We start from the raw sequence: 23,222 nt of genomic DNA on the forward strand, positions 1-23,222 counted from the left end.
GTCCTCGGTAGTATTGTGGTGAGTATCCCCGCCTGTCACGCAGGAGACCGAGGTTCGATTCAACGCCGGGGAGTGCGCATTATTTTTCGTCCATTGAGTAAGTGTTTTATCGATCTTTTCCGATTCTTGGGTGTATGTTATCTTTATTGACGGTCCTCCTTCGTGGTCAGGTCCTCGGTAGTATAGTGGTGAGTATCCCCGCCTGTCACGCGGGAGACCGGGGTTCGTTTCCCCGCCGGGGAGTGCGCATTATTTTTGTCCATTAAGTTGAGTGTTTATCAATCTTTTCCAATTTCTTGATGTATGTTACCTTTATTGACGGTCTTCCATCGTGGTCAGGTCCTCGGTAGTATAGTGGTGAGTATACCCGCCTGTCACGCGGGAGACCGGGGTTCGATTCCCCGCCGGGGAGTGCGCATTATTTTTGTCCATTAAGTTGAGTATTTATCAATCTTTTCCAATTTCTTGATGTATGTTACCTTTATTGACGAACTTCCATGGTGGTCAGGTCCTCGGTAGGATAGTGGTGAGTATCCCCGCCTGTCACGCGGGATACCGGGGTTCGATTCCCCGCCGGGGAGGTGGCATTATTTTTTTTCCATTTAGTAAAGTGTTTTATCGATCTTTTCCGATTCTTGGGTTTATGTTATCTTTATTGACGGTCCTTCTTCGTGGTTAGGTCCTCGGTAGTATAGTGGTGAGTATCCCCGCCTGTCACGCGGGAGACCGGGGTTCGATTCCCCGCCGGGGAGTGCGCATTATTTTTCGTCCATTGAGTAAGTGTTTTATCGATCTTTTCCGATTCTTGGATGTATGTTATCTTTATTGACGGTGTTCTATCGTGGTCAGGTCCTCTGTAGTATAGTGGTGAGTATTCCCGCATGTCACGCAGGAGACCGGTGCTCGATTCCCCGCCGGGGAGTGCGTAATATTTTTGTCCATTAAGTTGAGTAATTATCAATCTTTTCCAATTTCTTGATGTATGTTACCTTTATTGACGGTCTTCCATCGTGGTCAGGTCCTCGGTAGTATAGTGGTGAGTATCCCCGCCTGTCACGCGGGAGACCGGGGTTAGATTCCCCGCCGGGGAGGTGGCATTATTTTTTGTCCATTTAGTAAAGTGTTTTATCGATCTTTTCCGATTCTTGGATGTATGTTATCTTTATTGACGGTCTTCCATCGTGGTCAGGTCCTCGGTAGTATAGTGGTGAGTATCCCCGCCTGTCACGCGGGAGACCGGGGTTCGATTCCCCGCCGGGGAGTGCGCATTATTTTTGTCCATTAAGTTGAGTATTTATCAATCTTTTCTAATTTCTTGATGTATGTTACCTTTATTGACGAACTTCCATGGTGGTCAGGTCCTCGGTAGTATAGTGGTGAGTATCCCCGCCTGTCACGCGGGAGACCGGGGTTCGATTCCCCGCCGGGGAGGTGGCATTGATTTTTGTCCATTTAGTAAAGTGTTTTATCGATCTTTTCCGATTCTTGGGTGTATGTTATCTTTATTGACGGTCCTCCTTCGTGGTCAGGACCTCGGTAGTAGAGTGGTGAGTATCCCCGCCTGTCACGCTTGAGACCGGGGTTCGATTCCCCGCCGGGGAGTGCGTAATATTTTTGTCCATTAAGTTGAGTATTTATCAATCTTTTCCGATTCTTGGGTGTATGTTAATCTTTATTGACGGCCCTACTTCGTGGACATGTCCTCGGTAGTATAGTGGTGAGTATCCCCGCCTGTCACGCGGGAGACCGGGGTTCGATTCCCCGCCGGGGAGTGCGCATTATTTTTGTCCATTAAGTTGAGTATTTATCAATCTTTTCCAATTTCTTGATGTATGTTACCTTTATTGACGGACTTCCATGGTGGTCAGGTCCTCGGTAGTATAGTGGTGAGTATCCCCGCCTGTCACGCTTGAGACCGGGGTTCGATTCCCCGCCGGGGAGTGCGTAATATTTTTGTCTATTAAGTTGAGTAATTATCAATCTTTTCCAATTTCTTGATGTATGTTACCTTTATTTTGACGGTCTTCCATCGTGGTCAGGTCCTCGGTAGTATAGTGGTGAGTATCCCCGCCTGTCACGCGGGAGACCGGGGTTCGATTCCCCGCCTGGGAGGTGGCATTATTTTTTGTCCATTTAGTAAAGTGTTTTATCGATCTTTTCCGATTCTTGGATGTATGTTATCTTTATTGACGGTCTTCCATCGTGGTCAGGTCCTCGGTAGTATAGTGGTGAGTATCCCCGCCTGTCACGCGGGAGACCGGGGTTCGATTCCCCGCCGTGGAGGTGGCATTTTTTTTGTCCATTGAGTTAAGTGTTTTATCGATCTTTTCTGATTCTTGCGTGTATGTTATCTTTATTGACGGTCCTCCTTTGTGGTTAGGTCCTCGGTAGTATAATGGTGAGTATCCCCGCCTGTCACGCGTTAGACCGGGGTTCGATTCCCTCCGCAGAGTGCGCATTATTTTTGTGCATTTAGTTGAGTATTTATCGATCGTTTCGGATTCTTGGATGTATGTTAATCTTTATTGACGGCAATACTTCGTGGACATGTCCTCGGTAGTATAGTGGTGAGTATCCCCGCCTGTCACGAAGGAGACCGGGGTTTGATTCCACGCCGGGGAGTGCGCATTATTTTTGTGCATTTAGTTGAGTATTTATCGATCGTTTCGGATTCTTGGATGTATGTTAATCTTTATTGACGGCCCTACTTCGTGGTCAGGACCTCGGTAGTAGAGTGGTGAGTATCCCCGCCTGTCACGCGGGAGACCGGGTTTGGATTCCCCGCAGGGGAGTGCGCATTATTTTTTTGTTTAATTAGTTGAGTGTTTTATTGGTCGTTTCAGATTCTTGGATGTATGTTATCTTTATTGAAGGCCCAACTTCGTGGACAGGTCCTCGGTAGTATTGTGGTGAGTATCACCGCCTGTCACGCGGGAGACCGGGGTTCGATTCCCCGCCGGGGAGTGCGCATTATTTTTGTCCATTAAGTTGAGTATTTATCAATCTTTTCCAATTTCTTGATGTATGTTACCTTTATTGACGGACTTCCATGGTGGTCAGGTCCTCGGTAGTATAGTGGTGAGTATCCCCGCCTGTCACGCTTGAGACCGGGGTTCGATTCCCCGCCGGGGAGTGCGTAATATTTTTGTCCATTAAGTTGAGTAATTATCAATCTTTTCCAATTTCTTGATGTATGTTACCTTTATTTTGACGGTCTTCCATCGTGGTCAGGTCCTCGGTAGTATAGTGGTGAGTATCCCCGCCTGTCACGCGGGAGACCGGGGTTCGATTCCCCGCCTGGGAGGTGGCATTATTTTTTGTCCATTTAGTAAAGTGTTTTATCGATCCTTTCCGATTCTTGGATGTATGTTATCTTTATTGACGGTCTTCCATCGTGGTCAGGTCCTCGGTAGTATAGTGGTGAGTATCCCCGCCTGTCACGCGGGATATCGGGGTTCGATTCCCCGCCGTGGAGGTGGCATTTTTTTTGTCCATTGAGTTAAGTGTTTTATCGATCTTTTCTGATTCTTGCGTGTATGTTATCTTTATTGACGGTCCTCCTTTGTGGTTAGGTCCTCGGTAGTATAATGGTGAGTATCCCCGCCTGTCACGCGTTAGACCGGGGTTCGATTCCCTCCGCAGAGTGCGCATTATTTTTGTGCATTTAGTTGAGTATTTATCGATCGTTTCGGATTCTTGGATGTATGTTAATCTTTATTGACGGCAATACTTCGTGGACATGTCCTCGGTAGTATAGTGGTGAGTATCCCCGCCTGTCACGAAGGAGACCGGGGTTTGATTCCACGCCGGGGAGTGCGCATTATTTTTGTGCATTTAGTTGAGTATTTATCGATCGTTTCGGATTCTTGGATGTATGTTAATCTTTATTGACGGCCCTACTTCGTGGACATGTCCTCGGTAGTATAGTGGTGAGTATCCCCGCCTGTCACGAAGGAGACCGGGGTTTGATTCCACGCCGGGGAGTGCGCATTATTTTTCGTCCATTGAGTAAGTGTTTTATCGATCTTTTCCGATTCTTGGATGTATGTTATCTTTATTGACGGTCTTCCATCGTGGTCAGGTCCTCGGTAGTATAGTGGTGAGTATCCCCGCCTGTCACGCGGGAGACCGGGGTTCGATTCCCCGCCGGGGAGGTGGCATTTTTTTTTGTCCATTGAGTTAAGTGTTTTATCGATCTTTTCTTATTCTTGCGTTTATGTTATCTTTATTGACGGTCCTCCTTTGTGGTTAGGTCCTCGGTAGTATAATGGTGAGTATCCCCGCCTGTCACGCGTTAGACCGGGGTTCGATTCCCCGCCTGGGAGTGCGCATTCTTTTTGTCCATTTAGTAAAGTGTTTTATCGATCTTTTCCGATTCTTGGGTGTATGTTATCTTTATTGACGGTCCTCCTTCGTGGTCAGGTCCTCGGTAGTATAATGGTGAGTATCCCCGCCTGTCACGCGGGATACCGGGGTTCGATTCCCTCCGCGGAGTGCGCATTATTTTTGTGCATTTAGTTGAGTGTTTATCGATCGTTTCGGATTCTTGGATGTATGTTAATCTTTATTGACGGCAATACTTCGTGGACATGTCCTCGGTAGTATAGTGGTGAGTATCCCCGCCTGTCACGAAGGAGACCGGGGTTTGATTCCACGCCGGGGAGTGCGCATTATTTTTGTGCATTTAGTTGAGTATTTATCGATCGTTTCGGATTCTTGGATGTATGTTAATCTTTATTGACGGCCCTACTTCGTGGTCAGGACCTCGGTAGTAGAGTGGTGAGTATCCCCGCCTGTCACGCGGGAGACCGGGTTTGGATTCCCCGCAGGGGAGTGCGCATTATTTTTTTGTTTAATTAGTTGAGTGTTTTATTGGTCGTTTCAGATTCTTGGATGTATGTTATCTTTATTGAAGGCCCAACTTCGTGGACAGGTCCTCGGTAGTATTGTGGTGAGTATCCCCGCCTGTCACGCGGGAGACCGGGGTTCGATTCCCCGCCGGGGAGTGCGCATTATTTTTGTCCATTAAGTTGAGTATTTATCAATCTTTTCCAATTTCTTGATGTATGTTACCTTTATTGACGGACTTCCATGGTGGTCAGGAGTAGTAGGGTTTTGGCGCAGCTGGCGCAACTTTTTGATCTCCCCAAATTTCATTCCAAAAGTGGCGCAAAAGTCTCCGCACACCTCCGCCAAGCCTCGCGACCTGCGCATGCGCGAGTTTGCCAGAGATCTCTTGCACGACCAAGCCCACCTGTCAATCACTTTGTCACGTGATAGCCAAGCCCACCTGTCAATCACTTTGTCACGTGATAGCCACGCCCACCTGTCAATCACTTTGTAAAAAACCTGTCAATCACTTTGTCAAAAACCTGTCAATCATTTTGTCAAAAACCTGTCAATCATTTTGTCAAGAACCTGTCAATCACTTTGTCAAGAACCTGTCAATCACTTTGTCACGTGCCGCACCTAGGAGGAGCTCGGGAGGCTAGCCTCTCAGCTTCACATCTAAAAAAGCTTTTGAAAAGTGGTTTAAAGACATGGCTGGTTCGATAGAAATGGAGAACCTGAAGGTGAAAGATCTGAAAGCCCTCGCCAAGGAGCGGGGTATCCCAAGATATTACTGGATGCGGAGAGACGAGCTCGTCGGGGCGCTGACCAGCACTTCACCACCACCACCACCCCGACGGGCTCCTTTACCCAAACTTGTCAAAGGGCTGCCACGACCACCCCGCATTACCCCGTCCAACACGTCGGAGAGTATTCTCGACGGCCCGATACCTGAGATTAATGTCCCTATTCTAAAACCCTCCCAACCCCCACGGAGTTCCCGCGTCCAATCACTCAAGCATTTTGCAAACAGGGCGGCCAACTTGATCAAGAGCGAGTTAGACAAGTTTGCGGATTGGATACTATCTTATGTCCCTGAGCCCATCAAAAAGACCGTCGAAGAGGCTGCAGATAAACGGGTCAAACGTCTGAAGGAGAGGATTAAGCGTCTACACGAGGAGGTGGAAGATCGCTTCACACCCAAGGAACAACAGACGGCGTTGAAGGGGTATCTTAAAACCCACGGAATAGCCGGGCAGAGAGGTTACGACCCCAAGACATTCATCGCCAGAATCAAACCGAAAGTCTTAGAGCTCATCAGTCGACAAAAAAAGCCTATCAAAGTGAAGTTTATCTTTACTTGCGGGTTTATAAAAGAGGATCCGGCTACAGCTCAGATCGAAGAAGAACTGGGATATTTTCATACAGAAAAGCCCGAGATTGTGACAGAGTCGACTGATCTCTCTGATTTGTTCGATACGATGACAAATTATTTACTCGGATTAGTTGAGCTGTTCCAGAAGCAAGGCTCCGGATGGCAGTTTGACCAAGTGGAATACTTTGACATCAACATAGATCCCTTTGAACCGCTTTCTGGGTCTTCCTATATTCCGCTGCCGCCGAAACTAGCGTCTAAGAAGGCGATCATCAATGTTAAGAACGAGAATGATCACGAATGTTTCAAGTGGGCAGTGACCTCTGCTGTGTGTCCTAGGGAGAAAGATCCTCAAAGGTTCAGTAAACAAATGATAGAGAACTCTGAGAAATTCGACTGGTCAGGGATAGAGTTCCCCGTCTCACTAAAACAGATTGACAAGTTCGAGAAACAGAACCAGTATACGGTTAATGTGTTTGGATACGAAACCAAAATATATCCATTGAGAATCAGTGAGAAGGATCCAGATAATGCAATCAACTTACTTCTCATCTCGGATGATGAGACGAATCATTACTGCTGGATAAAGAATATGATGAGATTAGTATCTACTCAAATTGATGAGTTTCATCATACTCGTTTTTTATGCTGTAGATGTCTGAACTCGTTTCGGTGCAAACAATCATTAGAAAAACATTCTGAATGCTGCGGCAATCATGAAGCGGTTGGAATAGAGATGCCTAAGATAGATAAGGATGGAAATCTACCCCACATTAAATTCAAAAACTACAACAGAAAAATGCGCGTCCCCTTTGTTGTCTATGCCGACTTTGAGAGCTTCACAGAGAATATAGACACTTGCTCCCCAGATGGGAGTAAAAGCTTCACTAAGCAATACCAGAAGCACAAACCGTCTGGTTTCTGCTATCTCATTAAGTGTTTCGACGGAGATATATCCCCACCCGAGCTTGTACGATACACAGCTGAATCTCCAGACGAAGATATCCCACAGCTTTTCGTAGAGTCTTTGGAGTCAGACATTAAGAAAATTTACGATAAGTTCAGGTTCCCTAAGAAGGTGAAAATGACTCCGAAGGACAAAATCGCCTATAACGGCGCCACTCACTGTCACATCTGTGAGGGTGAATTAGGGGAAGACAAGGTTTTGGACCATTGCCACCTCACCGGAAAGTACAGAGGTGCTGCTCACAACGCATGCAACTTAGATCACAAAATTCCAAAGTTCTTCCCTGTTATCTTTCACAATCTGTCTGGGTACGACAGCCATCTATTTATCAAGAACCTTGGTACATCGGAAGGTAAAATAAACTGTATACCTAATAACGAGGAAAAGTATATTTCTTTCACAAAACAGATTGTAGTCGACAGTTTCACGAACAAGGAGGGCAACAAGATTGATGTTAAACGTGATATCAGATTTATCGACAGTTTCAGGTTTATGTCGGCCAGTCTCGACAGTCTAGTGGGTAATATGTCAAGGGAGTGCTTCAAAAACCTGGCGGAGTACTATGAGGGGGAGGAGCTCCAGCTGTTGTTGAGGAAGGGTGTTTTCCCTTACGACTGGTTCGACGGCTTTAGCAAGCTCGACGCAACACAGCTCCCACAGAGAGAGGCATTCCACTCCAAACTCAACGACACCGACATATCGGAGGAGGATCACCTGCACGCGCGGAGAGTGTGGGAGGTCTTTGGGATGGGGACCATGAGGGATTACCACAATCTGTACCTAGAGTCGGATGTGTTGCTTTTAGCTGACGTTTTCGAGAACTTTAGGGACGTTTGTCTCAAGAATTACGGTCTGGACCCCGCTTGGTACTACACAGCGCCAGGGTTGGCTTGGGATGCAGCGTTGAAGACCACCAAGGTGAGGCTAGAGCTTCTAACGGACTATGACATGTTGCTCATGATTGAGAAGGGCATCCGTGGGGGTGTCTCCATGATAAGCAACAGACATGGGGAGGCAAATAACCCTTACATGAGGGAGTATGACCCTGACCTACCCACAAAATATATCACCTACCTTGATGCTAACAATTTGTATGGCTGGGCGATGAGCAACCCTTTACCGACTCACGGTTTCAGGTGGATGGGTGACCAAGGGCTGTCAGGTTGGAGAGACCGCCCATGCATTCTGGAGGTTGACTTGGAGTACCCTCACCACCTACATGACTTACACAACGATTACCCACTAGCCCCGGAATCTATCGGGCTAGGCAATGTGGACAAGTTGGTCCCCAACCTTAACGACAAGACAAAGTACGTTATCCACCATGAGACTCTGAGACTTTATGTGAGTTTTGGGCTAAAAGTCACCAAGATTCACAGGGGTGTCACTTTTGAGGAGTCTGCTTGGCTGGAGCCCTACATTGACTTGAACACCGATCTGAGAGCCAAGGCGACAAACGATTTTGAGAAAGATTTTTTCAAGTTAATGAACAACTCCGTCTTTGGTAAGACTATGGAGAACATTAGGAACAGGGTGGACATTCGGTTGGTGACGGACGAGAAGCAGGCCAAGAAGCTCATATCAAAGCCGAACTATCAACATCGCACCATCTTTTGCGAGAATCTAGCCGCCATCCACATGAAGAAGACAAAGCTGATCTTCAACAAGCCTGTCTACTTGGGCATGTCCATTCTGGACCTGAGTAAGACGCTCATGTACGATTTCCACTACAACTTCGTCAAGCCCAAGTACGGTGAGGATGCAAAGCTCTTATTCACTGATACTGACAGCCTGATGTATGAGATCGAGACGAAAGACTTTTACGAGGACATCAGCGGGGATGTGAGGTCCATGTTCGACACCAGCAACTTTCCGAAGGGTCACCCATCTGGTATTGAGGTGGGTGTGAACAAGAAAGTCATCGGAATGTTTAAAGATGAGGCTGGGGGCCAACAAATCACAGAATTTGTAGGACTGAGGGCCAAACTTTACTCGTACAAGATGGATGAAGGTAAAGAAGAAAAGAAATGCAAGGGCGTCAAGAGAGCAGTCGTCAAGAAGAGCATCGGTTTCGATGACTACAAGGATTGCTTATTTGGTAAGAAACCTCAGATGAGACTTATGAATGTCATCAGAAGTCATAAGCATGATGTTTACACTGAAACGGTGAACAAGGTCGCTCTATCTCATGAGGATGATAAACGGGTCATCTGTGATGATGGTATTCACACCTTCGCTCACGGTCATTTCAGAACGCTATTAGGTGGTGGCTCAGTATCTTCAGGGACGACTTGAAGTTCTTCCCTAACGAACGACCTCCTTGGAGCGCCTTCGGAGAGGTAATACAACACAGGCTGCCCAACCGAAACAACACTGCGTGATAGATCAAACACTTTCAAACTCCAAATGGGGTCTGTGGCTCGTCTGCGTTCACCTCCTTCCTCTTCTCCAGGAGCTAATAGATATCTAACTCTAACCCCCGGTGGTAGTCTAACTTCATCAAGTCCAACAGGCCGCTTATACGTTGGAGGATCGATATCAACCTCTTTCAAACCAATAGATTTTGCAGGCTCTTTGCCAGTGATTCTTATGGGTTGACTATTCAGAGTTTTCAAAACATCTGGCAATCGTTTCACCCAAACTCTAGATCGATCATCGCTAATCATTTCTTGAGCATACTGATGAGAAAACAACCTCTCCGCAAGTGTTCTATTAGCGCGTTCGACAAAAGCCTGTGCGCGATGGTTCCCAGCTTCGCTTCGCTGGATGGTAACCCCCTTCTTTTTCATAATCTTCGTTACCTCTCCCCTAAATTCTGTCCCCGGATCGACAATCACCGTATGAGGCCATTTAAGTTTTCTGGAGTATATCTTTTCAAACCCTTTAGCAATTCCACTCGAATCCTTGGTAGTCAGTGCTTCTGCATCTTTATATCTCGAGGCAATATCAATCACGACCAACGCGTAACGGTAGGTTTTTCTGCCTACGTTATCGTGGGGCATAAACAACAGATCGGCTTGGTGAATCTGATTAGGTTTATTCACAGTCCAATGCGGTCTGGGGACATACTTTGGAGCTGGGAGATAGATCTGCCACAACGCCTGTTTTTCAAGCCACCTCTTAGCCTCGGCTTCACTGACTTTAGCGACACTAGCTAACTTATAAATAGCTGAATACCCTTTCCAGTATCCATCGGTGGAATAGTATATTTTTGATAACCTGCTTTCGTTACTCATTTAAAGATTATCTCTCTTTTCTTAAAATAAAAGATGGCACAAGCGATATCAGAAAAAATTAACCCAAACAGGATCCCACGGGAACCCTTCGGCCTGAAAGCGGAATCGTCGCTGAATCGGATTACATTCAATCCCTCATCGGCAAGTCCTGGAGAAACCCTCTATATAAATATTCCTAAACTTGCTGAAAATGTAGTGATTGTTCCAGGTAGTGTATCCTTACTATTTGACTTAAACGTCACAGGACACGCGAATAATACTCTCGTCAACAACGTTGGTCGGAACCTAGTGTCAAGGCTCAAGATTCTTTTCGGTGGAGAAACACTACAGGATACTCAAAGATACGATCTCTTCCAAACCTATCACGACTTATACTTACAAGCTGAAGATCGTGAGGATAGAATAAAACAAGGTATCTCCTCTGAAAACATGAGGAAGCTCAGGACAAATGCAGGTGACAAAGCGACATCAGATGCTAAGGAAGTAGCTCTTGCAGCAGTTCACAACACCAAGTACTGCATTCCACTCGACCATCCTATTCTCGGCGAGCATGGAGTCTTTTATCCAAAGGCGTTACCTCATCCGCTAATCTTTGAAATAACTCTAGCCCCAGTTTCCGACGTCGTTGTTTATGCTGACACGGTCAAGACTCCAACGTACACAATCACAAACCTTGAGTTGGAATATGCTTGCATCTCAAGTGAATACTTGGCTCGTGAGGCGTTGTCGGCTTATCAGGTTGGTAGAGGATTCTTTTACGAGAACGTCATTCTCCACAAAACGTTCACCATTTCCAAACCTAATGATGGTGTCATAAACGAGCACATTAATCTGCCGAGGAGGTCAATGACAGGGATATTGTGTCTGTTCACAGAGAGCTACACAGGAGGAGCAAGGGATTCCGAAAAGTTTGTCAATCCAAGTATCACATCGATCAACATTAATGTGGATGGCATGCCAAACCGTCTCTACTCCAAGGGGATGACACCGCCGGACCTCTGGGAGTCGGTAAAGAAACGTTTCGGTAGAGAGGGTGTTAAGCAAAAGGATTTTTACGCTAATAACAAGTTTGCTCTGTGGGTCGACTTGAGGGCACATCCAGATAACAGCATTCACGGAGGAGGTCTGGTCTTGAACAACACGCGGGACGGAGTAAAACTAGAAATGAAACGAAAAGTTGGAGGAACGGGAAACATCACCTGCTACATGTTTGTAGTAGCCGACGCGTTGATGGAGGTTATGAACTCGAATTTGAGAGCAATCATGTATTAAAAAGGACTTGTGTGATAATACAAAAAGAATGGAAGAATTACGGGAAAAAGTTCCTTTTCATTGTATTATCACAGGACCTACTAATTGTGGGAAGACAAAGTACCTCACGGAACAGCTCCGGGGACCGTTCCGGCATGTGTTTGAATACATTGTGTTGATTTGTCCGACTTATGCGAAAAATAAGTCCTATCGTGGATTTGCTCACGGAGATAAACGTTTCTTGGTATTATCACCGGATTCTAGTAACACCGATGAGATTAACGAGTTACTAACAGATTGTGCGGTGCTATTTTCTGGTACAAATACGTTACTCGTTTTGGATGACTGTGCTGTATCGAAAGATCTAAAGCAACGCTCGAACAAGTTTATCGATCTAGCGTTCTCAGGGAGACACGATGGGTTATCAGTGTGGGTATTGACGCAACAATTAACATCCATAGCAAAGCCCTTCCGTGATAACGTCGCCTGTGTGGTTACATTCCATAATCCATCTCAAATCGGTACCAAAACACTGTTTGAAGATTATGGGGGTGACTTAGACGCCGAGACTCGTAAAAAGTTCGTAGAACTGCTGAAAACTGAAAAGTATTCCAGACTCTGTTTCTGCCTACGGCATCCATTCCAACGTTATTTGGAGATTCCTGCGACGCGGTGAGAGCTCGAGGGGCTGACCCCTCGAAGTGGTTTAAAAACATCTTGGTCTACTTACAAAATAAGATGGCAAGCATTGAGGATTATATGGAAGAGGAGCCTGAGTCTAAGGGGGGTTCGAGGGGTGCGCCTCCCGAAGATGATGCTGAAGTCAAACGAGAATCGCTGGCTATTCTCGCATCTCTTGGGACTACGAAGGAATTTCTTGGTGTGGACATGAGTTTAGGGGACATCAAGAAGCTCTCGGCGAAAGACGTCGAGAAATACTTTGTTCGCTACCAGACCGTCTTAGGCAAACAAGTTACTGATGGATTAGTAGAATCAGCACTTCAAGTACTGTCTCAAGTCATTTCCTATGTGGTTCCTGTAGATGACACCGAAGCGCTTAGCAAAGACTTACAGAACGACGAGTTGGTTAAACGCGAATTGTCGAACTTTGCAGGTCTCTTGGTATTGAAGGGAGGAAGGATGGTAGCACTTGCTAGCGGTCTCTTCCGAGTCGCTAAGCATGTTAAACTAACACCTTCTTCGCAGGAGACTTCCAACAAACTTCAAGAAGTTCCAAGCACAACTGAGCAAACTCTTGAGCACAACTGAACACAACTGAGCAAACTCTTGAACACAACTGAACACAACTGAGCAAACTCTTGAGCACAACTGAACACAACTGTGCAAACTCTTGAGCACAACTGAGCGAACTCTTGAGCACAACTGAACACAACTGAGCAAACTCTTGAGCACAACTGCTAAGACGCCATTTAAAGATTTGTTTCTTATTGTAAATCGAAATAAGAAATGTCTGACGAAAATCAGGAGGTTGAACAGATTACTAGGAACCCACAACCGACAAAAAGCAAGGAGAAAGATCCTAAAAAAGTCGCTGCTGGTAAGAGAGCTGCCGAAGTTAATAGGAGGGCTAGAGAAGCACTTGCTAGGGAAATGAAACGTGAGGCGGAGGCGAGTTCAGAAGACACTACACAGGCGGAGACACCCCACCAAGAGGGAGCTCGAGGGGATAGCCTCTCGGACGCTTGGATTCCAGAGCTATCGTTTACAACTGTACTGGCTCTAGTCGGAATAGGGCTCACCGCATTGGATATGTATATGCGTTTTTACAAAAAGACGCCTAAGATCAACACCAACGAGACTGAAACTTTCGAGAGGCCTGCCGCTCGAGGGGCTAGCCTCCCGAACGCGACGCCGAAAATAGGAATGTTGTGATTTAAAGATTATCTGAATCTGTAATAAATAAAATCATGTCAACTGAAAACAAACTTGTGAAAACGATCACCGACTCAGCAGTCATCATCGGATTAGCCGCCGGTATGGGTTATGTTGCTAAAAAGGCTATGAAAGAGTCATTCATCAGCGACCCTTCGTCAAGTGTTACAAACTACGCTAAATGGGTTGCTGTCCTGTCCGGTAGTATGTATCTGAAAGATTATCTGGAAACACAAAAGATTTTGCCAAAACCGCTGTAGGCGACTTAAAGATCTTATAGATTGATTAATAAATGGCGAGTATAGCATTTATGATTGGTGGGGCTTTTATTAATGCGACGGCGTTTGTCGGAGGGAGTTACCTTGCAAGATACTTGTCTTCTGACGCTGCTCACGTTGATAAAGAGAAGGTGAGACACGATAAAGCGCTCGAAAAGTATCAACAAGCAATGGGTGATTGGCAGAAAAAAAGACAGGAATACCAGGATTGGTTGGAGGAAGAATATAATAATAAAGTTCGTGCGGATGAGAACGATAAAGAGACGGATGAGGCCTTCAAACTATACGCTCAAACACATCCAGATTTTGATTTGAAAGAGCCTGAGCTCTCAGATTACTACAGACCAAGTAGCAACCAAAAGATGGGAGAGATGGCATATGTTGGAGGTGGAATGTTAGCCCTTGGCTATGTAGCGAGTAGGTGGATATGAGCCGGCACGACTTAAAGATTTCTTATTTTCAAACAAAATAAGAAATGGACATAGATTTTGATCCCACAACAGAAGAAGGTAGAGAAGATTTGAATACTACTGTAGACGAAGATTATGACTCTCTTATTCCAAACGATGGTGAGGGAAGAGAATCATGGAATGAAAGGATTTCAAACAGATTTGGTAGAGGTGCAAGCTATGTGAGTAGGAGGTTGGCCGACTTATGGAAAACACGAAACCCCGGGAGGGCTGTCCCCGAGTACATGGAGTTACAGAATATGGGAGGTTCTCCTTCAACGGACACACTTAGGGTAGACCTTTTGTTATCGAAATATCCAGATCTTGATGAAAATTTAGTTCAGATTTCAACGGATGAGAGAGGAAAACAATTCATTTCCTTCTATTCTGCGAGAAAAGGTGGTTGGACTAGACCAGAAAGGTTGTATAATGAGGATAGAACGGTGCGGAAGAGTGTTGACGACAAAATCAGATCCGGAAAGTACAAGCAAATTCAGATTCAACTCGATGAACTAGACGCTACAGGTAATACACTCAGAGAAGAAGAAGAGAGAAACACCGAGCAAATGAGAAAAAATAATGAGGAACGAAGTGAAACAACTAACCAAGAAAGACTAAGAGCTATAGATCGTAAAAATGAAGAGCTCAGCGAAAGAAATTCTGTCATAGATGAGACTTTGGAAGAGAATCAATTGGAGAGAGAAAATCTTGAAGAGAGAATGTCGTTGAAAGATCGTGTCAAAGCGATTTTTAAGAAATACGGATTTACAGTCGCTGCTGTCGTTACCGCTGTGGGCGTTGTTATCGGTGTTATTGTCTCTAACCTGAAGACGGGTTTGACAAGTGTTGCAAAAGGCGTTGGAGACGGTCTTAAAACAATAGGCAAGAAACTAGGAGAAATACTCCCAGGAATGGTTGGTGCGATAGCCAGTTTCATCTTTAGAACGGCGGGTGAAGTCGTAGGCTTTTTGGCTAAAAACGCATGGCTTCTCATCGTCGCTGTCGTCCTGTATTTCGTAGAACGATTTAAAAGGAGACGGAAATCATAACAAATGGTATTACTCTACATTGAAGGGAACGTTGGTGACTTTACCGTCTATTTAGAACAACCTATTGAAAAGCCGCGGTTTATCGCGCTGCGAGGATGTGCGTTTCATAATCGTTGTAACAGTCTCTCAAGCGAGGGAACGGTCTCCGACGGTGAGAACATTATCCTTAGGATCCCCGCGGGGCAGTATACGATCGAGACGCTAAAACGTCAAATAGATGGGGGTATGCGTCTTGGTGAAAAGTCAGTCTCTATTAGAGACTCGTCACTCGAAGTTCACCGGAACGTCGCGTTGAATGAGCCGCTCGCCTGCCTGTTAGGACTCAAGACCAGGGAGCTGGAAGCAAACACTCGCCACGAGATAAAGATGATAGGTCACGAGGCTATTTTTATCCACTGCGATCTTGTGAACGCGTCTGACTCCCTCCAACAAGGGGCGCCCTCACAAATCCTAGCAAGTGTAGAGCTTGATGAAGGAAAGATATACCTCAATCCAAGCGATCCGGTACGGGTTAGCACCACATCAGTCGGTTACGTGAGTAGTCTCCGTCTTAGTATAAAGGGTGGTGACGGAAACACAATAGAGCGCGGTCTCTACCCGATACGTCTAATTTTAGAAATCACTTAAAGAATAAACTCTCCCCATAATAAAGCTATGGAAGAGTACAACTCAATCTACCCGAACGTACCCCGAGGGGTCAGCCCCTCAGGTGATAACTTCAGACTCCAAAAGACCCACGATGTTTTGGGAAGTTTGGAGCAAGAAGTTAAACATTACGAGAACGTGAGGAAAAAGTATAAACGAGGGCAGAGCGTGTTTTCAAAGTTGAGTGTGGTCTTAGGACTCATATCTGTCATTCTTGGGTCTAGTGGTTTGGGGACTTCTCTGTCGGGTTTTGGTATCATCGTCGGAGTCCCGTTAGGCGCTCTGGCTGGTGTTTTCGGTCTCACCTCTGTAGGCTGTGCGGCGGTTTCTAAACGGCTGTCGCAAAAAGTCTCCAAGCACGACCAAACAGCGGCGATGGCAAAGGCAAAAGTAAATAGCATACGCGACCTGGTCTCTAAAGCTTTAAAAGACAACAAAATATCAGACGAAGAGTTCTCTTTAATCTTGAACGAATTGGACAAGTTTGAGGCTCTAAAGCTCCAGATCCGTCAAAAGTCGGTAAGAGAGGACGAAAAAAACGTAAACATTACCAAGCTGAGGGAAACAGTAAGAGAAGAGATTTTGAAAGACCTGGCGAGTCGACCCGCTCGGTGAAATTTCTGTACGAGAGAACTCCCGTCGGATGGATCTATGAATTGAGATGCGTAAAGGACTGATTTAAAAACATCTTATATGTCATATAAGATGAAGTTTACAGAATTTGTGAAAAGGTACCCTTACTATTCACGCTTCAGGTTCTCTGCCGACGAGCATGGCGATGTGCAATTCGTTTTCAATGGGGACGAATACGATCCATTCGACAAGAATGGGAATCTAGTCAAGACGTTATACCACTTCCCCGGTGACAGCTGGAAACCTGAGAATATCCAGGATTTTCTAGTCGCTGACGACACACAAGCATACAAGGAAACGATCCAGCAACTGTTTGGGTTCCCAAAACAATACAGACTAGACGCGCGTGCAGAGTACAAGATATTGCCGTGGGACGAAAACCCTACGAGAAATAATTACGTCTCTTTTAATGTTTTTATAACACCAAAGGTGAAGACACACTTTGTTTTTAGGGACATATTCACCGACAGCTTGCTAGTATTCAGAACAGCAAAGGAGGCTAGTAGGTGGCTCGACGCCTCGAACCTCAGTTATTGGAGTCAAGCCTTAAATTTTGCTATGTTTTGCGCGACTGCTGGATGTGGTGTGACGCGTGACATGATTGACGACTCTCAAGTGGGGTCATTCTACAGATTTCACATCATTTTCACTATCAGACGAATATTAAACGAGCTACAATGCCCTCTTCCAAAAGATAGGCTCTTTAGTTGGAATAAAAACTTTTACAGCGAAGCGGCTTACCAAAAACTAAGAACAGAATTCCGAACTGGTGACGATTTCCGGTTCCTCGGGCCGATAAATCATGGGTTAGGGAACGTTTATAATTATGATTATCACGGCTTGTCATCTTCTAACGACAAGTATAAGCCTTATGGCACCATTGATCAATTACACGACGAATGGGACGCTGCCAAAAGCGACCACGAACACATGAATCACTTTGAGATCGAGTACCTGAAAGACCTTAGAACTGGGTTTCAGTATGAGTGGTTCTTTCCGGAAAAATCAATGGGGTTAACCAAAGCTGGGTTGTCTAGGATAAACCAGAGCATTGAAGCCTTTGTTTACTGTATTCTAGGCGCGCAAGTTCAGACCCGGTCGTCAATCGTCGGTGATAGCGGTTCAGCTCAGGAAACGAAACAGGTCTTCACGAAACTCTTTGAAAGCGCGGTGGTGGAAAACAGTATATCGAAAAGTATACAACGGTATCAGTTTGCTTTACAACAGGCGAGACAAAAACTAGACCTGGCTTTCGCCCTCGGCTGTTGGTTAAGTCCATCGTATCTTGTGATAAATAACAACACTTCGATCGCTGGCTATAATAACAAGTTACAAAAAGCCACCACTGATATGAAACTGGGGCTGAATCCGATAAATAACGAGATAAAAACGATCCCAAAACATAATATGGGTCATTCAAAGATTGTGTTACCTCATACCGAGTCAGTCACGGCTCACAAACCGGAACCGGAGGCGAAAACTAACCCAAAGCCGGACGTGGTTAAACCCACGAACACACAGCACGAAACTAACCTTGCCACGATCACAGCCTTTACGGCTGGTTTAGCTTGGTATCTATTCCGGTAACATGCGGGGTGCATGTGGGCGGATGTGACGCACCGCAAGAAGACAATACCTGTTCACGTGTGCATACCAGACCACCCTGGCGACCGCGAACTCTCAATGTAAATACAAAACCTATTTTCAGAATCGCTAGTTGTCAGGGTGATTAGGAATGTATGTGTTTTGTAACGTGAGACGCGTTACAAAACTGAGTGGGTCAATGTTAATTTCCGTTACACGTTCTGCAATGGTGCTTTTGTCTATCATGTTCGCATATTTGAGACCCTCCGCATAACTTACAAAAGGGTCTCTGTTTGCCGTGTTCACACATCCCTTTCCCCTTGCAGTCTTTACAGACATATCTTGCTCGTCTGTGCTCACAAATGCTACCGCCGTTACATTCTCTGCACCGCGTTTTTCTCCGGTTGTGAGGGCAGATTTGCGATCCGTGACAATCTTTGCAATAATATTTCACTCTGCCATGAAGACACTTATAATCCGTTGTTCGCTTTACGGGGGATACTTTCGGGTCTTTCACCGTTTGGTTCTCCATTTCTATCAAACCGGTCATGTCCTTAAATCACTTTTCATTTTTTTACGCCTCGATACTCACCCTCCTAGCCGGCCGACGTCTACCTGACGAAAAACTCTTCCAACATTCCCTTCTCTTGCTCATCAAGACACCAGTCCCAGAACCTGTCTGGGTGCCAGGCCACCCGGAGCAATTCACCCTCCAACTCCTTGAACCTCAACTCGTGGGGCACCCTCGCCACACCGGGCGTACCAGCCCGGACCGCCAACCGCGATAAACTGTTTAGATTGGTGGCCCCTAGCCTAACACACACCTTCGCGACGTCAGATCTCTGGTAGACGACAGCTTGGAGGAGATACCGGTTGAAGTCATCGGTCCTCCAGTCATTAACGATATCCCTAACGCACGACCCGACCGGCCCGAACGAGGCCAATACGTGTGCGTCCCTGGACCTGACCGAACCCTCTATTATACGTTCGACGAGTCTGGTCTTTCCTAGTCTACCAAAGTTTTTGAGACCTATATTATGAGCCAAATACTTTAGCCTGCCGACATCTAGCCTCAGCAGGCCGTTCTCGCCCAGGTCCCCGATCTCATCCAGCGCCTGGCCCGGCTCGCACTCCGACCCACAAACCCCGCATATCCCACCACGATCTTTCTCAGGCGGCTCCGCAAAGGAACCGCCGAATATGCTCCACGAGTACGACATCGCGTTTTAATCGGTGCCCTCATGTTCTTAAATCAATTCTCAAAGATTTAGGAACGTCTCCTCAGCCCCACGCTCTCACTTCACCCGGAACAGCTCCCCCAACTCCTTCCTCTGGTCCTCATCAATGCACCAATCCATAAACCTGTCCGGGTGCCAAGCTACTGGCATTAGTTCGTCCTCAATGTGCTTCTGAAACGTTCGCTTGTGGTGGTGTCTAAACAGCTCCTCATGTAGGGACACCCATCCCTGCGCCTCGCGTAGTATATCTAGGGCCTCACGCATCCACCAGTAGATCGCGTAGACCATAGGCCTAACGAGGTCAACCGCACCCAACTCGAGGCACAGCCTCATAATACCAATATTATTACATTTAGTAGCTTCTAACAGGGCGTAGTCTGGGTCGAAATTCTCAAAGCTCTCCCTCAACAGTCTTAGAAACCTATAGCAGCCATTGGACACCGCCTCAATGGTGTAAGCACCAACATAATCACCAACACCCCTCTCTATTAACCACTTGGCCACCCCCACCTGATCCCACCCCGCGGCCTCAATCATGGCCTCCTCCCAGACATACACATCATCACAGTAGTCATTCATCACCTCTAAAACCCCTATGCGACCGTACCTGGCCGCCTCGGTGGCCGGCTCAAAGAACGAACAGGCCCCCAGCTCACAACACATTCTAACGGCCCTGACGTCACCGTACTTGCCGGCCCTCTCCATTTCTGAGTCTAGGTATTCTAACCACTCCCAGTGATCACCATCAGGGTCCTCGATGTCATACTCCACATCAGATATCTTAGCACCGACGCCACGCAGCATCCTCACAGTCTCCAGGTGACGGCCAAACACCGCGCAGCGCAGCGCCCGCCCCAACCCACCGGCGCCCCACTCCAGACACTTCCCCACCGCACCAACATGACCATGGGAGGAAGCGCACGCCAAAGCCTCATCGAGGTTGACCACCCCATAGCGGCGGCACGCCTCCATGACCTCAAGATTGTTATAGCTCACTGCGGCCAGCATGACCTTCTCCAACTCGTCAGAGAGGCGGTCACCTGTAGCCTCAGCTGGGCTACTAAAGTACTCGTCAACCTCCGCGACGCCGCCACGTCCTACGGCGTTGACTACTGACTCGAAGACCAACTGATCATATTCCCCAGATAAATCATCAATGGGGTCTAGGAAGTGGGGGATATTACAGTACTTTCCATCCGTACCATACCACGGATCCTCCCAGGAGTATATATCACACATGTTGTCATCCTGTAGATGTGTATCACCGCCACCGCCACCGGTCACCAGCAATCTTGTTCCAACCATTTATACAATCCACGCAAATCTTTAAACCACTTTTTTCGAATTTTTTTAGACGTGTCAATTCACATCTACTCCGAACTGACAGTTTTCTGGAAATCCTGATTTCTCTGGAAATCAGGAAACATCATACCACACCAGGCGTACCCAGGACTGTGGCCACTTCTCTCGCTTTCCTACTGATGGTTAACTCGGAGACGCCCGTTCTCTCGGATAATTTTTTAAGTGTAATATCGACCCCCTTTAGCCGTACCCAGTAATAGGTTAAAGCGACCGCAAAGGATTGTGGGCGAGCGCGATTCAACTCAGACGAGCGATTCTTAGATCTGTAGTAGAGTTGGACCACCTCTCCCTTCTGTGCGGGGGACGCCGAGAATCTATCCATCACATCGCGAATGTGGTCCACGACGGTGGGAGACGTTCCGTGTAGTAAGTAATCTTTAGGCGCGTTAATACTAAAGATTTTTAGACCCTTAAGGCAACTCTTCCTGCTCAATCCAAAAGTCTCCATCAAGGTTTTCGGTGTCTGACACTTACCGGACATCTTGTAGGCGTAGTAGATACACGCAAAGACGATCGCCTTCCGTGGGTCGCCGCGAAAAATCTGGCCTTTCGTCACCTGAGTGTATATCTCGTTAGCTTTGGCTACAATTACCCCGCTAAAACCCATGTCCTCCACATCCTTGTCAATATTTCTATCCTCAGACCTACGTACCTGGACCCGACTTGGATCCGAAGACCGTTTGCCGTCGGAATGTCCGTAAAAACCCCATTCCCTTTCGTGCGCGATCACGCGCTGCATCTGTTCCCCGCACTCTAAGCAACTAGTGACCCCGTCTTCTGTGACTAGGTCGTCATGATTGCAAAGGGTGTTACTACTATCCCCGTCTCCCAAGGAGGCTCTACTAGTCTCGTATTCGGTGAGGGCTCGGTCAAACAGTGCAAATTCCGGCATGAGGGTGGGGACGTTAATCTCAGGCACCGGTCCGCCGGGGATATTATATGGTGGTGGTGACCGATCTTCAACCGTGCGTTCAACTGTTCGTTCCTCCATTTTATTAGACTGTTCACGTCTTTAAACCACTTTTCAAAGGCCTTCTAGATGTGAAGCTGAGAGGCTAGCCCCCTCGAGCTCCCCCTAGGTGGGGTCTAAAGTCTCCGCACCACATTCGTGGACTAGTATCTCACCCATCTTTTTTCGTCATACCGTGGCATGGAGACTAACATTGCTAGAACACCAAGGACAATTGTCGCCGCTCCGGCCACAAACCCAACGGGGTCGAAGCTTCCGTATTCTGAGTCTTCATAGTAATCAGCGTCACAACAGCAGTGTTCAGGCCCCGCATCCGCAGTGTTACTCACATCCACCTCCGGCACCGAACAACCGCCGGCGGTAGCCGCACCATTTCTAATCTTAACCTCCGTCTTTAATGTCATTTTATCTAGGACCCCATACGTCTTTAGACCAGAATAGCCTCCCGAGCTCCCCCTAAGTGCAGCACGTGACAAAGTGATTGACAGGTGGGCGTGGCTATCACATTACAAAGTGATTGACAGGTCCTTGACAAAGTGATTGACAGGTCCTTGACAAAGTGATTGACAGGTTTTTTACAAAGTGATTGACAGGTGGGCGTGGCTATCACGTGACAAAGTGATTGACAGGTTTTTTACAAAGTGATTGACAGGTGGGCTTGGCTATCACGTGACAAAGTGATTGACAGGTGGGCTTGGTCGTCACGTGACAAAGTGATTGACAGGTGGGCTTGGTCGTGCAAGAGATCTCTGGCAAACTCGCGCATGCGCAGGTCGCGGGGCTTGGCGGAGGTGCGTGGAGACTTTTGCGCCATTTTTGGAATGAAATTTGGGGAGATCAAAAAGTTGCGCCAGCTGCGCCAAAACCCTACTACTTCAGGTCCTCGGTAGTATAGTGGTGATTATCCCCGCCTGTCACGCTTGAGACCGGGGTTCGATTCCCCGCCGGGGAGTGCGTAATATTTTTGTCCATTAAGTTGAGTAATTATCAATCTTTTCCAATTTCTTGATGTATGTTACCTTTATTTTGACGGTCTTCCATCGTGGTCAGGTCCTCGGTAGTATAGTGGTGAGTATCCCCGCCTGTCACGCGGGAGACCGGGGTTCGATTCCCCGCCTGGGAGGTGGCATTATTTTTTGTCCATTTAGTAAAGTGTTTTATCGATCCTTTCCGATTCTTGGATGTATGTTATCTTTATTGACGGTCTTCCATCGTGGTCAGGTCCTCGGTAGTATAGTGGTGAGTATCCTCGCCTGTCACGCGTTAGACCGGGGTTCGATTCCCTCCGCAGAGTGCGCATTATTTTTGTGCATTTAGTTGAGTATTTATCGATCGTTTCGGATTCTTGGATGTATGTTAATCTTTATTGACGGCAATACTTCGTGGACATGTCCTCGGTAGTATAGTGGTGAGTATCCCCGCCTGTCACGAAGGAGACCGGGGTTTGATTCCACGCCGGGGA

General features: G+C 46.8%; 1 protein-coding gene and 16 non-coding genes across 17 annotated transcripts; 16 read left to right on the forward strand and 1 right to left on the reverse strand.

Moving 5' to 3' along the window:
* The first annotated feature begins 171 nt into the window (after positions 1 to 171).
* Trnad-guc lies at positions 172 to 243 on the forward strand. The gene has a single exon. It is a non-coding gene; the product is annotated as a tRNA-Asp (tRNA).
* A 97-nt stretch (positions 244 to 340) lies between these two features.
* Trnad-guc lies at positions 341 to 412 on the forward strand. The gene has a single exon. It is a non-coding gene; the product is annotated as a tRNA-Asp (tRNA).
* A 268-nt stretch (positions 413 to 680) lies between these two features.
* Positions 681 to 752, forward strand: Trnad-guc. The gene has a single exon. It is a non-coding gene; the product is annotated as a tRNA-Asp (tRNA).
* Positions 753 to 1,019: 267 nt separating this feature from the next.
* Positions 1,020 to 1,091, forward strand: Trnad-guc. The gene has a single exon. It is a non-coding gene; the product is annotated as a tRNA-Asp (tRNA).
* Positions 1,092 to 1,190: 99 nt separating this feature from the next.
* Trnad-guc lies at positions 1,191 to 1,262 on the forward strand. Its single transcript has one exon. It is a non-coding gene; the product is annotated as a tRNA-Asp (tRNA).
* A 97-nt stretch (positions 1,263 to 1,359) lies between these two features.
* Positions 1,360 to 1,431, forward strand: Trnad-guc. The gene has a single exon. It is a non-coding gene; the product is annotated as a tRNA-Asp (tRNA).
* A 269-nt stretch (positions 1,432 to 1,700) lies between these two features.
* On the forward strand, positions 1,701 to 1,772 carry Trnad-guc. Its single transcript has one exon. It is a non-coding gene; the product is annotated as a tRNA-Asp (tRNA).
* A 97-nt stretch (positions 1,773 to 1,869) lies between these two features.
* On the forward strand, positions 1,870 to 1,941 carry Trnad-guc. The gene has a single exon. It is a non-coding gene; the product is annotated as a tRNA-Asp (tRNA).
* A 99-nt stretch (positions 1,942 to 2,040) lies between these two features.
* Trnad-guc lies at positions 2,041 to 2,112 on the forward strand. Its single transcript has one exon. It is a non-coding gene; the product is annotated as a tRNA-Asp (tRNA).
* Positions 2,113 to 2,211: 99 nt separating this feature from the next.
* On the forward strand, positions 2,212 to 2,283 carry Trnad-guc. Its single transcript has one exon. It is a non-coding gene; the product is annotated as a tRNA-Asp (tRNA).
* A 778-nt stretch (positions 2,284 to 3,061) lies between these two features.
* On the forward strand, positions 3,062 to 3,133 carry Trnad-guc. Its single transcript has one exon. It is a non-coding gene; the product is annotated as a tRNA-Asp (tRNA).
* Positions 3,134 to 3,232: 99 nt separating this feature from the next.
* Positions 3,233 to 3,304, forward strand: Trnad-guc. The gene has a single exon. It is a non-coding gene; the product is annotated as a tRNA-Asp (tRNA).
* Positions 3,305 to 4,082: 778 nt separating this feature from the next.
* Trnad-guc lies at positions 4,083 to 4,154 on the forward strand. Its single transcript has one exon. It is a non-coding gene; the product is annotated as a tRNA-Asp (tRNA).
* A 780-nt stretch (positions 4,155 to 4,934) lies between these two features.
* Positions 4,935 to 5,006, forward strand: Trnad-guc. The gene has a single exon. It is a non-coding gene; the product is annotated as a tRNA-Asp (tRNA).
* Positions 5,007 to 20,854: 15,848 nt separating this feature from the next.
* Positions 20,855 to 21,781, reverse strand: LOC125572730 (transcription initiation factor IIB-like). The gene has a single exon (XM_048733154.1). The coding sequence runs from the start codon at positions 21,779 to 21,781 to the stop codon at positions 20,855 to 20,857; it is 927 nt and encodes a 308-aa protein (XP_048589111.1).
* Positions 21,782 to 22,640: 859 nt separating this feature from the next.
* On the forward strand, positions 22,641 to 22,712 carry Trnad-guc. The gene has a single exon. It is a non-coding gene; the product is annotated as a tRNA-Asp (tRNA).
* Positions 22,713 to 22,811: 99 nt separating this feature from the next.
* On the forward strand, positions 22,812 to 22,883 carry Trnad-guc. The gene has a single exon. It is a non-coding gene; the product is annotated as a tRNA-Asp (tRNA).
* The last annotated feature ends 339 nt before the right edge of the window (positions 22,884 to 23,222 follow it).

This window comes from Nematostella vectensis, chromosome 1 (assembly GCF_932526225.1).
Source record: "Nematostella vectensis chromosome 1, jaNemVect1.1, whole genome shotgun sequence".
In the NCBI taxonomy this organism is placed as follows: Eukaryota; Metazoa; Cnidaria; class Anthozoa; order Actiniaria; family Edwardsiidae; genus Nematostella; species Nematostella vectensis.